The sequence below is a fragment of the Maylandia zebra genome, linkage group LG3, assembly GCF_041146795.1.
Source record: "Maylandia zebra isolate NMK-2024a linkage group LG3, Mzebra_GT3a, whole genome shotgun sequence".
In the NCBI taxonomy this organism is placed as follows: Eukaryota; Metazoa; Chordata; class Actinopteri; order Cichliformes; family Cichlidae; genus Maylandia; species Maylandia zebra.
In genome coordinates this window covers 36,382,967-36,397,736 of record NC_135169.1, presented here as the reverse complement: position 1 = coordinate 36,397,736, position 14,770 = coordinate 36,382,967, and the positions used below count along the sequence as shown (strand labels likewise).

Sequence of the window (14,770 nt, the reverse complement as noted above, 5' to 3'; positions counted from 1 at the left end):
AAAACCCACAAATATGAAGCTGGTGAGTTTTAAGTTAAAAGTTCTCTCTCCCTTTTTCTCTTTCTCCATCTCTCCCTCTGTCTACTTCCCCCCCTGCACCCACCTTTTGTAATACCCACCTAATGTCCCCGGTTTGGAGGCACGCCACAGATGTGCTGTGTCGTGTGGCTTCCTCGTGATGGATGTGGGGTTTTTTTTCTTCTCTTTTTTTGCCGATGTTGAGGACGTATTAAATTAGAAGCGCGAGCCGGGCTGCTGTTGGCTGAGGCAGGTGAGGGAGACTTTCGCGGGGACTGTAGTTTACATAATGTATGCGCTGCATCTGTGTGCACTTGCCGGCACCGAGCCTGTTAGGGACTCTCTAATTGCTAGCGTGGGTCACCTGGTTACTGTGGCAACGGCCATTACTTGGAGGTGTGCTGGCGAAGCGCGCTAGCGGACGGGCAGATAAATGCGCGCGCATTCTTGCGGCACGCTTCAGACGTACTGTCGATCTGAAACGTGTAGAAAGGCCACGTCTGTGTGCTCATTATGTGCCTGCGAGTTGCAGGGCTTCATCATTAACAGATAGATGTGTATGAACAGAGTTTTCCTGTCTGAATAAACTGAACATCTATTGTGGACAAGCAGGTCCAGGGCCAGGGAGGCTACTGAAAACCAAAAATATGACTCCTGCAGACTGACTCTATTCTTTGGCTGTAACGGAGGGAACAATCACCACTGCAGCACTTTGGAAATTAGATCTAAATGACAGAGACAAGGAAAGTGCTCCTAAACGTAAAGTTTAGCCAGAACAGAGACCTTAAGGATGACTAAATGTCTCTATATATGTGAAACTGGCAACATGGTACCACAATCTTTTCTTAATATCCTGAAATAGCAGCTCAGTATCCCCTGAAATTACATTTATATTTGACAGTTCTGCAGCCACATGATTTATGTTCAATACCAACTTTCAGTACCAATGTAGGAAGCAGTGTGCCTTTTATTTAGTAAGGCAGAAAGTACAGATGTGGAGGCTGTGGTGGTTAGGTGGCTCTTTGCAGGAGATCAAAGTTTAGATCGTATCTCAGCCCAGCAGTTAGGCTTGGTGTCAATTTGCATACTTCTTGCATCTTGTACTTGATGCAAAATAAACTCACACTTGTGTAGCGTGAGAATTTTAGCCTTAGGCTGTATTTAAAAGATGGACATGAGAACAGTTTTTCAATATAAATGCCACCTTCTCAGTATTTTACAATCAGAAGTGAGGAACAAGGACACTGCATATGTTACGGTATGGTTTAATCACAAAGTCTGCTCAACCCAAAAAACTCGAGTGGGTATTATACAAAATAAACATTTTATATGGCTTGAAACTAGTAATCTCAGTGTCCATCTAATGCTACAGTCACACCAGAGAAAACTGTGGTTGGAGATTGCAGCATGATCAGAATTACAGCGACTGTGTGCAGTGAACTTGTGATCTTATTGCCTGTCGGTCTGTTTATCAGTCAGATTGTGATGTAAGTGGGTCAAGCTGGGGATTGAATGCAATCCGTTAGTGACAAATCTGTGAAAATTGCAGATCTGTTGCTGTCGACATACGCAAAAGCAGCTCCTGACATTCACACTTCAACCAGAACCTCATAGATTTAGAAACTCAGAAATTCCTCCAGAAATAGTGACGTCGTTTCTGCAAGATGGAGATTTTACTGCAAAGTGATGTAGACAACCCTGCTTTTATATAGGAATATAACCAGTATACAACCAGATGGCAACCAGTTGAGTCCACTGAGCTGTTACACTCATTGGAACGGACTGACTCAGATTGATTCCAGTGTTTGTGTTGACTGTTTATAGATTTAATGGCGAATAAAATTGTTTACAATTAAATTCTGCCTGTTCAAGTCAGACTGCCTCGCTGGGAACCACCTGTGCAGTCACTTTGTGATTGAAGGTGCTGCACATTCAACCTCTGGACAACCAGTTGTGGCAGCTATTTGTAGTTGGTCACAAGGAGGTTGGCAACCTGTGTTATTTTAGTGTGGATGGACTTTTATGTAGGCTTTACGATTTTAGCAGAGCGTGTAGCCTCTCACTGCACACATTGCTCAGTTTTTTCGCAGTGAAGATGACAGCATCCACACACCCATCCGTCCACCCATCCATCCATCCATCCATCCATCCATCCATCCACACACCCATCCATCCACCCATCCGTCCACCCATCCATCCATCCATCCATCCATCCATCCATCCATCCATCCATCCATCCACCCACCCATCCATCCATCCATCCACCCACCCACCCACCCATCCATCCATCCATCCATCCATCCACCCAACAATCCATCCATCCATCCATCCATCCATCCACCCACCCACCCACCCACCCATCCATCCATCCATCCATCCTCTTCTACAATTCAGGTTTGCAGGTGGGTTGGAGACTATCTCAGCTGCCATAGGGTGAGAAGCAGTCTACACCCTGGACAGGTCGGCAGTCGCAAATCTAACACAGATATACAACCATTCACACTCACACATTTGGACAATTTAGAATCACCAGTTAACCTAACCCCACTAACTGCATGTCTTTGGACGGTGGGAGGAAGCTGGAGTACCCGGAGAGAACCCACATAGACACACGGCGAACAATAATGCAGAAATGTGATGTGAGACGAATTCTAGTTGTTGATTTTTATTTTTTTGAATCATAATCACTACCATTGTAGTGAGATCTTAGGTTTATATGGAGCTTTGTATCGTGCATGTGTTTGGTTCTGCTTTTGATTTCAATTTGGCTCACTATGGATGTAGCCAGCGACGCTGCGGGACTGGGACCTCTTTGTGACGATCTGCTGTACATATGCAGTCCGCAGACAGGCTGGAAATGTCAAATAAGTGAGAGACAGACTTGCGTGTTAAGGTAGATTTAGTAAAACGAACTACAGCCACGATCAAACATGTTTTTCATCATGGTTGCACAGGTGCCTACAGGTACTAAAGATTCCAAATAAAAGGCCGAGAGAGGAGACTGTCCTGCTGTTTTATGTGATGGAAAGAAAAATAAATAGTTGTGCTGTGAAAAGATTAAACCTCACCACAAAATGTGTCCGGACTCCCTCTTCTGACATTTTCCTACTGTTGGACGCATTGTCAGATCGCACAAAGCTGCAGAAAGCAGTATCTGCATTGTTTTTGTGCGTGTGGGCCCCCAGAGTTTGCAGGCAGACTCGTGAAAATTTTGATTAAACAGAAAATGAACTTTTTCATTTGTTGTGTGCAGCGTTATGTCTGGCAGATTCCGGGAACAATTCAATACCCACATGACACCATCCCTACTGTATAGCATGGAGTTGACAGAGGGAGGAATAAAAGGAGAAACACAGCAGCCAATATTGAGGGCAAAACTGAGTTCAGAGCGAGTTTGGAGTTTGAAAAGACCTCAGCCTTACAGTTGAATTTTCCAGCAGGATAACGATTGAACACATGCAAGGACAGATATAGGTATTTTAAGCATTTGCAGAAGCAAACCACTATGTCTGGCTGTGAGCAAATTTCTTTTTTCTGCCCGTTTGCTTATCTTGTAAAACCGAAATTCACATAAAGAGTGACCTTCAGGCCTTTATTCAACCACCACGTCGTGCTGTAAACCAGACAAACGCGGCCTATTTCAAAACTCGCTATCCCCGTGGTGTCAGACTGGAATGAGCCAGCAATAAACAGGCACCCTGAAGAATTCTTTCTCCTAACAACTAAACTCCAAATCGGACTGCCTCTTGGTGTGTGTGTAAAACATCGCCGCTGTCTCCGTTCACAGTGTGAATTGCGCTCCCAGTTTGTGAAAATAAGAATAGGGACAAACCCTCTATTATCCCAGGATGCGGTGAAGCCCCCCAAAAGCCAAAAACCAAAGCTGCAAGCCCCGCTTTTCCCAAAACCGTCTCCACACTCTGCTCCCCCCATGGCGGCTAATTTGTAGCCCCGGTGTTCGGACATCTGCTGATAGCAGATAGCATGGCCACTTCATTAGCTTCCTTTCTCTGCGTGTTTGTAAGGAGGGGGCCTCCACGGACCTCATTCTCATGCTCGCACCTGCTCGCCTCAAAGCACCTCGGGACACTGTAGGAGCACGTTCCTGTGCATATTACCATCCCGGATTCTATTAAAAAGCCAATGGTAGCTTTCCGTGGCAGTGTCTCTTCACATTTTAGGAACTCCCCGAGGGCAGCTTCGTTGATGCCTCTATTCCTTATAGTCAAAGGCTTTCCCTGTGATGATTTCTTGTATATTTCTAAGTTCCTGTATAAACTTCATGTCTGGTGTATCTCTACCTCCAAGGAGACCTTTATAGATGAAATTGTTAGATATAATTTATAGCAGCAGTAGTCGGTGTCGAAACCTCTACAGCGATTTAAGTCATTCTTGATTGAAAAGTCACATGGGGGTGTTATCGTAATATTGTGTGCCATCTTTTGTGTTTGAAGGGCAGTGCAACTGTATGTCCATCTATAACCCATTAATGCCAGGTATTTTATATTTGATGCTTGAGTTTTTGAGACTTCTACATCTGATGTAGTGGTGCAATATTTAGGCCCATGGCTTAAATAGAAGACATGGAGGACTGGTTTGGCCAATCAAGTCTTGTGAGACCAGGCAGAACATTCAGCATAACAAGTTGTTAGTGTTTATTGCATGTTCTTCTGCATTATTCACCCTCTGAATATAAGACGTGATGTGTGTGGCTGGTCTTATAAGTAAAAGAGGCTGAAAAGAAGGTCCGTGGCGTCTCCAGGCAGAATCTGAGTCACTACGTTTTTACATGGACAGCAAGATCCAACAGTGAGGCATCAGCGGGGAGTGACTCGTGATTTTTGACAGAACACTTGTCAAAAAGAGAAAAGGCTTTGTGGTCACGGCAGATGGTCACCCCTCTCTGAGGGGTTAAAAGGGAGTTTTTCCTTCCCACTGTCGCCAAGTCCTTACTCCTAGGGAGTCATTCATTGACAAATGTTGCTTTGTTGAGCTAGTGAGGACACAGAAACAACCAAGCCAGAGTTTGAACAAGTAACCTTCTTACTGTGAGGTGACAGTGCCGTAAGACGTCATCAGGGTGACGTCATTAACACAAACTAAATGTGGGATGATGTGGGACACGTTAACAATGCTGGGAGGTGGTCAGATATATTATATTTGAATGCATCTTTGGGTTTCAGTAAGGCTATAGCATTAGATAAGCTAACCTTGACTCACAAAATAATAAAAAGCCTTCCTATTATGTGCATTAGGTAAAAGTCAGCCTTTAAAATAGCGCATGTCCTGCAGAACCAGTCAAAATAATGGGACTCTGTCTCCAGATACAGGACAGGGGAGAAGAAGTGCTGTGCAGTCTCACATACAGAGGGACATCTGGTTTCCCAAAATGTCAATTTTAGAAGGATTTAAGTTGCATGTTGTTCTTTGTTTATTTGACCCCAGTTGAACCAGAGGGTGTCCTGTATCTGGTGCTTGGTACAGAAAGTGTTCAAATGCAGTGTCGTGGCTGCCGTGAGACTAAAGGGAAGATGTCAGAAGACTGAGTCTCAATTATAGAAGACTGCAGTGAAAGAGTGGTTGGTGTCTGCAAAGATTTCAGGTTTCAGATTGGGCTGCAGCTTTCTTACAATTTTTAAAATGACGTGTATTTGATCTTACTGAACAGACAGTGTTTTCACTTAGAGAGTTTTTATTGTTTTTATTCATATTTCCACACCGACTGTGGGCCTAAATTTCATTTAAAGTGATATTAGAAAGGTCTTAAAAAGCATTACGTGTAACTTGTTTAAGCCTGAAAGAGCAATTTGACCGGTTATAGAAATATTAGATAATACAGCTGTTAAAGCAGCTCCTCCAGCAGATAATATCAGTGCAAAGCGTGGCATAAAGAAAAGCCTGCTCTCCTCAGGACTGCAGCACTTCTCTGTAAACGCAAAACCCCTGCCATCTGAACTATTTGTAAAATGCTAAACCCCATAAAAATTGTACAAATGTTGGCTTTAAGCTCACAGTTTTAACGAAACGACTTGCACATCTTGTTGCGTAACACCCGCCCTGCTAGGCATCAGCTAATGCCTACAACTGTGAGGAGAACAATGTAAACATGTAAATAGTGTTTTATGGAGGCTCTTCACTCCACCCAGGAGGCCGTTGTACTGTGAAACCGAGCCGTACAGCAATGCCTCTTACTTTTGGCATCATTCCACTCCTTAAATGACACACCATGGATTTGGAGGCAAAGAAGTTTTATTGTTGTCGCCCTAGCGTCCCTGATGCCCTGAATCTTGCGTCACATTAAAAATTTATCTGGCAGCCTTTTCAGTGTGGGTAATAAAAGGAACACTCACACACACACACACACACACACATATATAGATATATATATATATATATATATATATATATATATATATATATATATCTATAGAGACACTAAATCAAACTCGCGTCTCTATTTCACCCCGTTGTTAGCTTCAATGCAAGACTGGCAGGTTTTTTTTTCTGTCCTTGTTGACATTGTTTATGTTTTCGACCAGTTCCCTCTGACTGTACGCAGGGCAGTAAGAGGGTTAGGAGGTCGCAAAAAGCTGCTCAGTGTTTGGGTAAATTAAGGTGAAGTGTCTGTTTGTGGATGGTTTGAATTTTAAAAGTGTTTGTGTGTGTTTGTGTATGTGTGTGTGAGCATGGCCTCCAGCTATACAGCTCAATAAATACAATAGTTTCTTTTTCTTTAATCCTAAGAATGACTATAAGTTTATACACTGAGGAAACTTCTGGCTCTTTTTATCTTTAGCTGACTTAGGCGTTCCTTTACGCTCTTCCCGCACGTGTTCTGTATTTGTGTTATCGCTTACCTCATTGCTCTGTGCGCGCGCGTTTGTGTAGGTGTGTGCGTGCATGTGTGTGACCGAGCTCCTCTGATTACCCCACTGTCCACTGCTTGTTGGGGACCACTTTGTGACCGTTGCCGTGGGCGACCAGATGGCTAATTGAGCACTCTGTCATGTCACCTCCCTTCACAGGGGACTGAGCCAATCGGCGCAGGCCAGACTTCTCAGCTGCCGCCCCCACAGACATCACAGTCCCATCTTAACAGAGTCCAGCTTTAGGGGCCCAGAGGGGTTGTTTAGAAAGCTCACAAAGGGAGCCTTGTTACAACTGATACCACATCAAGCCACTGGCTTATTTACATTTTGTCAATCTGAATGGTCGACAGTGGAAAATGTGTGCATGTGCGTCCGCGTATGTGTGTGCGTAGACTCACTTCCCTGCAATTTGACTGCGAAAATCATATTCCGTGTATTTATGATGCCGTAATTGGCAGACATATCCTCTGTTAGATTCACAGCTAGATTACAGATGCTGCTAACTAACTTGGCACGGCATTCCTTGGCATCACATCAAAAGTATATTACTTGTTACGAATAGCCAAGAAAAAAGGCCTGTGTCCTGCAGAAATGATGCTGCTGCTGTTGGGATGTTGCTTTATACGAGCTCGGCTGTAAATGGATGAAGGATGACGTGCATTTGTGAGCTGTTTTTCAATGTAATTTTCCCTTGAAGTCTTCATTGATATTTACTTGATAAACTTGGCCAGAATCACAGTTATGTAAAGAAAAAATGCCAAAACTGATGGATGTTTATTAATTAAATCATTGATGGATTATTAATTAGCATTAAAACTTTTTTATACTTCTTATATTTTGTTTTTTTTTTTTAATAACTTGCTAAAGATTAATTTGGCTATTGCAGCTGATGTTAGTGCTGAATAATGTAGTAGCTACAAAGGTGATGTAGTTCTTGCCTATTGACCAACAACAATCCATCCAAGTTCAAATGGAGCATTTGGATTTAATAAGTGGATTTTGTACTGAAGGCTAATTTTTAAACATGCTATTCAGGGTGGGAACTACTTCTTCTTGGACTCTTTTGTGTACCCTATGATGCATCATGGCCCCGAGAACCATAATTATATAGATATGCATCTGGCTGGGGGCCCATTTAGCTCACCTGGTCGAGGCTCAACAAGGCTCAACACAGTGGCCTGGTTTAAGTCTTGACTGGGACCCTTTTGCTGCATGTCTTCTCCCACACCCATCGTTCCACCTTCCTGTCTAATTTTAACTGTCCAATCACATAGAAATGAAAAAATGCCCCTCTGTGTATTTTGTCAGCTCCTTCAGTTAAAAACACAATGAAAATTCTCTGAATTTTTAATATTCTTTTGACTTTTATCCCCGTATTAGATCTTTGAGCCTTTAAAGCATGCAAATGCCCCTGTGAAGTCTGAGCGTGTAGGTTTTCTCCTATTCAGAAATGATACTTTTCACACCTACGAGTCTGCATAAATGTCGTCATCAGAGGGTGAACATGAGGCTCCGTGCAGACGTTGTGTAGTACGTCTATAAGGACTCTGCACTGCAGAGGCACCGACAACACGTGGTTCCTGCACACAGACTGCCAAACAGAGTAATAACAACAACTTACTCAACCATGGTGTCTGAGGCTCTCCAGACGGGAGCATAATCCCAGCCTTAATGCAAACTGTATGACGTGAACAAAGCAGCAGCTGCAGAGACTTGCAGGAAAAGGGAGGTTTGATTTCCTACTTCTATAGAAAAATGAACATAGACATTATGACTGAGGGAACACACGAGCATTATTAAGTGGACAAAAATAAGCTGAACGGATATTAAGTCATAATGTTTTTCTTGTTTTGTATTCACCTTTAAGGCAGAGTTTGATCTGTTCTTATATCTCTCTAACATTGGCTAACAGTTTGCTAATAAGATGCTGCAGTAACACAGGCCCAGAGACTCCTCGATGACCCCCTGATAACCGCTCGTCTCCAGGGGGGAAAATGCGTATTCCCTTACCAGTTGCGCGTTTGCTTGCTGTCGCTGCACAAAAACTGGCATATTAGAAGAGGTGTATAGTGCTGCACTAAAAAACCTCTTTGCAATTGGTTTGGTCACCAGCAGATTACCACAGTGTCAGTGTTTCCATGGAAGATGCCAATTAGTCTGTTATTACTCACCAACTATTTGCTATATGGTTGTGAGACTGTAAAGAGAGCAATGAAAACTGCGGATGGACGCACCATTAATTTTCAAAATAAAAGCCGTGGCTTTTGAAACCTATTGGTTTCAGTGGTCTTCAGTGTCACTGTGTTTAGTTTTGTCCACATTTTGCCACGTTTTTATCAATTTTTGCTACCACTTGGTGATCAGGTAGCAATTGTTTGTGAAGGACTTGGCAGCTTCTAAACAAATAACGCGCTACAATAAGAATGCACTACTGACCAAAACATTCGTAAGGTGGTTTTCCTGTCCAGTACCCTGCTTGCAAGTGATTACATCTAGCAGTAGCCTAAGTTTGTTTCTTATTCACATTTCTCTGTGTATTTCTAATAGGTTGCTTGTTTGTTTTAATATGAGAAAAACATATTTTTTATGTTTTGATATGTTTTTATGCCTTTAGAACCCTTTGAACCTTTACGTTTGACATGGATTTGAAATTGCAATATATATACTGTCCTTATTTGTGTTTGAGTCTATAATTACATTTCAGTTTTTAGAGATTCATGGCTTGTTCTCTTCTTGGTTTCTTTGCACCACTGAAACAATTTTGGACAGTAAAAAAAATGCTTTCTATAGAGACGTATGATTTTTGCTGTAGTTCTTAAATGCTCTGTAAGTTGGGCTTCTAAATCCTTTTTTATTACGTGCTTACTTGATAGTTTACTTCAAAGCAAAGAGTATTAATGCACATTTGAACACAATTAGCTCGTCTGACATAATGAAACTACACACATAACGATGTTCAGAATAAGCTTTCTTGTTAAATTAACTGGCTGTTTTTTCGCTGGGGAACGATATGCCATCCTGAGAAGAGGCATTAGTGGTGTTACTAAAGGGTAGAAATGTCACTTCAATCAAAAGTGGTTTCAATTAAAGTTATTTTACCTTGCTTGATGAGGGAGCTGGAGGTAGTGAAGATAAAATCTGTAAGATATTTCCAAGGCTTTGGCAGAAAATTGAACCCCAGAATTGAAGCTAATTGAATTTGAGAATGATAAGGTTGAATGTGGGGAGCTCTTGAAGTTTGCGAGAAAAAGAGAGAAAAATGAGTGACTTCTAATTTTAATGGACAAAGATGAAGCGAGGACACAGTGTAGAAATTATTCGGGTTTTTTTAACAGATACAGCACGTGGAGGACTCTGCCACGAAGTGCTCTCACAATGCTGCGTCTTTGACTTTGTCACATGGTCACTCTCTTTCAATGTCATGAATAAATAAACACCAACTTGTATAATCACTTTTTATGCTGCTTGTGAAAAAAAAGAAGATAATACTGTGCTGCTTTATTGATGCCCACGGGAAAATGCTTTCCATATGTAGGTCAGTGCATGAGTTCAAGAACAGCAATTGTGAAGCCAGTGGGGATTCATTGTCTTGCTTATGGGTCCTTCAGTAGTGTGAAAGCCTCCCAGAGCTGGATCGGGGATTCACATATTCGGCTTGAAGGACAGACTTTTCAGTCAGGTATTTTATACGGATGACACTGGGAGAGAAAGCTCGAATCACGCGTGGGATTGGTGTTATTTTAATCTAAAACACTTTCCACATCCCAAATCTGAACAGCAAAATGAGATCTCAGCAGTGATTGGCATGCACTGGAGGCTGGTGTTAGGGGATCTGTTAGAATATCAGCTAATGCAAGCAGTGATTGTCATGTTAGCGTGTGTAGTGGAGCCACTGTACTATGGTTAGAGGGCAGACGCATCACCTTGTTGCCCCTTTCAGCAAATGTTCTTTGCAAGTGAATTATTTACTGAGTGGAATTCTACAGGAGAGAGATCACAAAGTTATTGAATACAGTATAAAAAATTACCCCAGAAAACAGCTTTGGGTGCACTCGGTTATTTTCCCATTGCCGATAACTTCATCTATTTATGTGATTTTGCATATCGTATGATTGTTAAACCAATTTAAATGCTCACTTATTACGTTAAAACAATTCTTAAAAGCTGCAGTAGGCAGAGATCTAGAAAAGCTGAACCAACCGAAAGCACCACTGGACAGGAAATGGCATTTGCACTACAAATTAGGCCACACTCTCACTGGGCCACACTAGAGACTGGTTCGCGACCCACTGTAAACCTTTCCCTGACCGGTTGGTGAGTGGTTGCTGGAGGTTGCTGGCTATTGGTAGATAAATTTGTTTGCAAAGAGGTATACAGTGGTCTACCAAAAAACCTCTTTGCAACTGGGTTGGTTGCTAGTGGATTTCTGCAGTTAGCCATAGTGTGCATATGTCAACTACTAACCAAAAATGGGGAACAGTCGCCTCAAAGTAAGCTTTTAAAATTTGTTGACTCCAGCGGTAAGTCAAAAGTTTTGTTCAAAGGGGAACATTTCCCATTTCTGGACTGTCCTGCACTTCTTGCAGTTTAACAACCACTTGGCAAGTGGTTGGAGAATGTTTGGCATTTTGCATGCAGAATACAGACAACCACGGCAACTTGCTAGTGATCAAAGCAATTACTAGGTTTTTGGTGCAGCAATATATATCTTTGTGACCAATTGTACTGGCTGAATACCAGCAACCTACAACAACCAGGAGTTCAAACCCTAATCTCTCAGGTGAAAATGTCATTGGCTTTACTCCATTGCACCACAGCTTCTTACTTAATACTTCATCCCTCTGGGCCTCTACTTCACCTGATCTGATCTCTCTCCGGATACTTGAATAAAAGTAATAAGTAACTATTATTTTTTTCTCCAATGTTGCTTAAAAAATCTGATTACTCCAGCTTTAATTTTGCTTTGCATCCCTTGAGAAAAAGGTAACATAAATGGCAGTAAAGGAATGAATGAATAGACGGGTGCCATTACATTCTTTGAGGAAAACCATTTCTTTGCTCATGTGTTCCTCCTCTGCTTCCCTTGTAGCTTTCCCTCGACTGGACCAATGGTCAGAGAACGCCTGCCTGCCTGAGGCTTCCATCTTCATGGACGGTTTCCTCTACATCTCATCTTCATCTACCAAGGCGACGTTGGACCGTCGCGGTAGGGATGGTGAGTCAAAATGGCACTTTTGCAAATCACAGGCAAGTCCAATCCATCCATCAGTCCATTTGTAAGCAATATAAGCTGCATGTTTGTCAGAGGTCTCCTCCAGTTAAGCGCTGATCGATCAATCAGTGTCAGTCTGTCAGCTGTCAAACTGCCAATCGTTTAATCTGTACAGCAAGCAGTCACAGTCACAACGATCAATGAATTTGTCTTTCAAACGAGTTCTTCCTCGTCCTCTGGGAGGTCTTGTCAGACACAAGTATGTTAGATGAATCATCAGTGAATGCACTACGGAAGCACGGAGCAAATCTGACAAAAAACTACAACAAAAAAACTAATTAAAGAAAGAATTTTAGCACAAATCCGTTGGAAATGTACCTGAGATGCCTTCTCCAAAACTTCAAATTTCTCTTTCTTTTGTCTTCCAAGCGAGTTTAAAACTTTTAATCAGCTTCCATTTCTCACCCAACTCATCAGCTGCTGCTGAACCTCCTGCTCTGCAGTGGTCCCACTTCTCCAAACAGCTGGAGCATTTCTAGGGCCCATGGGTAATTAGGAGAAGGAGCCAGCTTTGGGTAATGCCTCTGGGGAAGGGGGTTATTGGGAAGGTGGAGGAGTGGGACGAGGGATGGGGGAGAAACACTACCTGTCACTTGAATGAGCTAAATCTCCTTCATGTTCAGCATGATCTACCTCCATTTCCATTATCCCACACATGCACTGCTCTCATTGGCGGTTGTACATGCTGGCTAATGAACAGGGCTGAGGTCTGGGGAAATTGCCTCTTAGAGAAAATTGTGGAAAATTTAGCCGAGTATCTCTCGAAAAATCTCATTATCCGCACAAATGAAATTCATTTTCATTTCATTTGTTAAAGGATAATTCCAGTGTAATGCAACTTGACTCTTAATTTCATAGTTTTTGGCCAAAATTTGTATTAGCCATAATAACGTGGTTACTCACTGAGGAAATTGGGAACAAGGTGATTTCATTGCAAAAGAAAAAAGCTCGACAAGAAACCAGAATGATCAAATGACCAGTTTTGAAGTGTATCTGAAAGGGAAAAAAAAAGTCAGATTAATTCATTTTTTTTATATTCTGGTCATGTTGTATCAACAGAATGAAACTAGAAAAACTGAATTTACAAATTATTATTATTTTTTATTCATGCCTTGTTCTTCATGTTTTTCATTAAAATAGAAATGAAAGCAAATGAAATGGTTAAATGTTATTCTGTAACGCTATAGAGCAGGGACGGGGAACTTGTTCTGCAGGTTTTAGCACACCTGAATCAAATGATTAGTTCATTACCAGGCCTCTGGAGAACTTCAAGACATGCTGAGGAGGTCATTTAGCAATTTAAATGAGCTGTGTTGGATCAAGGACACATCTAAAACCTGCAGGACACCGGCCCTCGAGGCCTGGAGTTCCCCCACCCCTGCTATAGAGCCTTCTACGCATTACACATAAGGCCATGTCCACACTAATACATTTTCGTTTGAAAACGCATCTTTTTCTCTCCGTTTTGGCCCTCCGTCCACACTGAGACGGCGTTTTCACTCAAGGAAAATGCAGCGTTTTGAAAACGCTCTCCAAAGCAGATACATTTGAAAACGCAGTTTTCGCCTCGCAGTGTGGACAGCGAACCCGGAGCCTTTTCGAAAACGATGACACATTTTAGTCATGTGATGCAGTCATGTGACCAATTAAACTAAGATAGCAGAGGGCATTATACAGCAGTTGTTTTGTTTGCTCTGAATCTTGACAGCCTTGTTAAAGATTAATATCAGTCTGTACATGCGTCAGATAGCTTTTCTTCAAATTCTTTAATTCTCACTTGCTTTTGCAACTTTGTACTTTTGTGTTACTCGCAGCAACAACTCCACCTCATTGTTAGAAAATTTAAAAAACTGTGCTTTTCCTCGACATTTTGCTGTGACGTTTCAAAGAGCCGGAAAGTAAATAAACGGCAGACAGAAATGAGGCAGGTAAATGCGCAGTACTGGAATGTAAGTGTTTTCGGACATTTCAATGTGGACGCACAACTCTGTGAAAACGACTGAAAACGATAGGGTGGATGCGGAAAACACTGTTTTCAAATTTATCCTAGCTAGTGTGGACGTAGCCTAAATTAGCTGCTCAGCTATGGATATGCGTGCTATGAGGCTCCCGGTGCACAGTTTCTGTGCTGATGTTAATGCCAGACGAGGTTTGGAAAGAAGGTGGAGCAGTAGCTACTGTTACTCATTGTGCACCTCAGGAGTTGGTGAGCACATCTACATTCACAATAAATGACCTACCAGAATAGGTCATTACTGAATGTCGGTGGACCTGTATCTGATGAAAATATAAAATGTTAAGTTGTTGTAATAACAAGATAATTTTTAAACTGCATTGTGCTGTCATCTTAGTAAGAAGTCATAAATAACCACCCCAAGCTGTTTAATATTGGCTGGTGTTGTTTACGTGAATGCTTTGCCAAAAAATACATTGATGTGTCTGCAGAGCAGTGAGAGTGGCTCTAGACTGTAGTGGTTAACACGTTGGCTTGGTAAGCAAACGGTCACTGGCTCGATCTACCCGCTGTAGCCATCTTGAAAGTAACTTTAGTTAAGTATATCTTAAGGTTACAGTCTCTGCTCGAGGCCATACCACCCTGAGCATGCCCAAT

The 14,770-nt window shown here is 42.1% G+C and overlaps 1 protein-coding gene across 2 annotated transcripts in view; it reads left to right on the top strand.

The window, feature by feature from the left end:
• The window catches only part of arap2 (ArfGAP with RhoGAP domain, ankyrin repeat and PH domain 2), a 175,820-nt gene that overhangs the window by 98,637 nt on the left and 62,413 nt on the right, over window positions 1-14,770 (top strand). For both annotated transcript variants that reach the window (XM_024806350.2, XM_076881779.1), the window contains exon 14: window positions 11,977-12,102. In XM_024806350.2, the coding sequence (XP_024662118.2) occupies window positions 11,977-12,102 (126 nt within the window). The remainder of the gene's footprint in view (window positions 1-11,976; window positions 12,103-14,770) is intronic.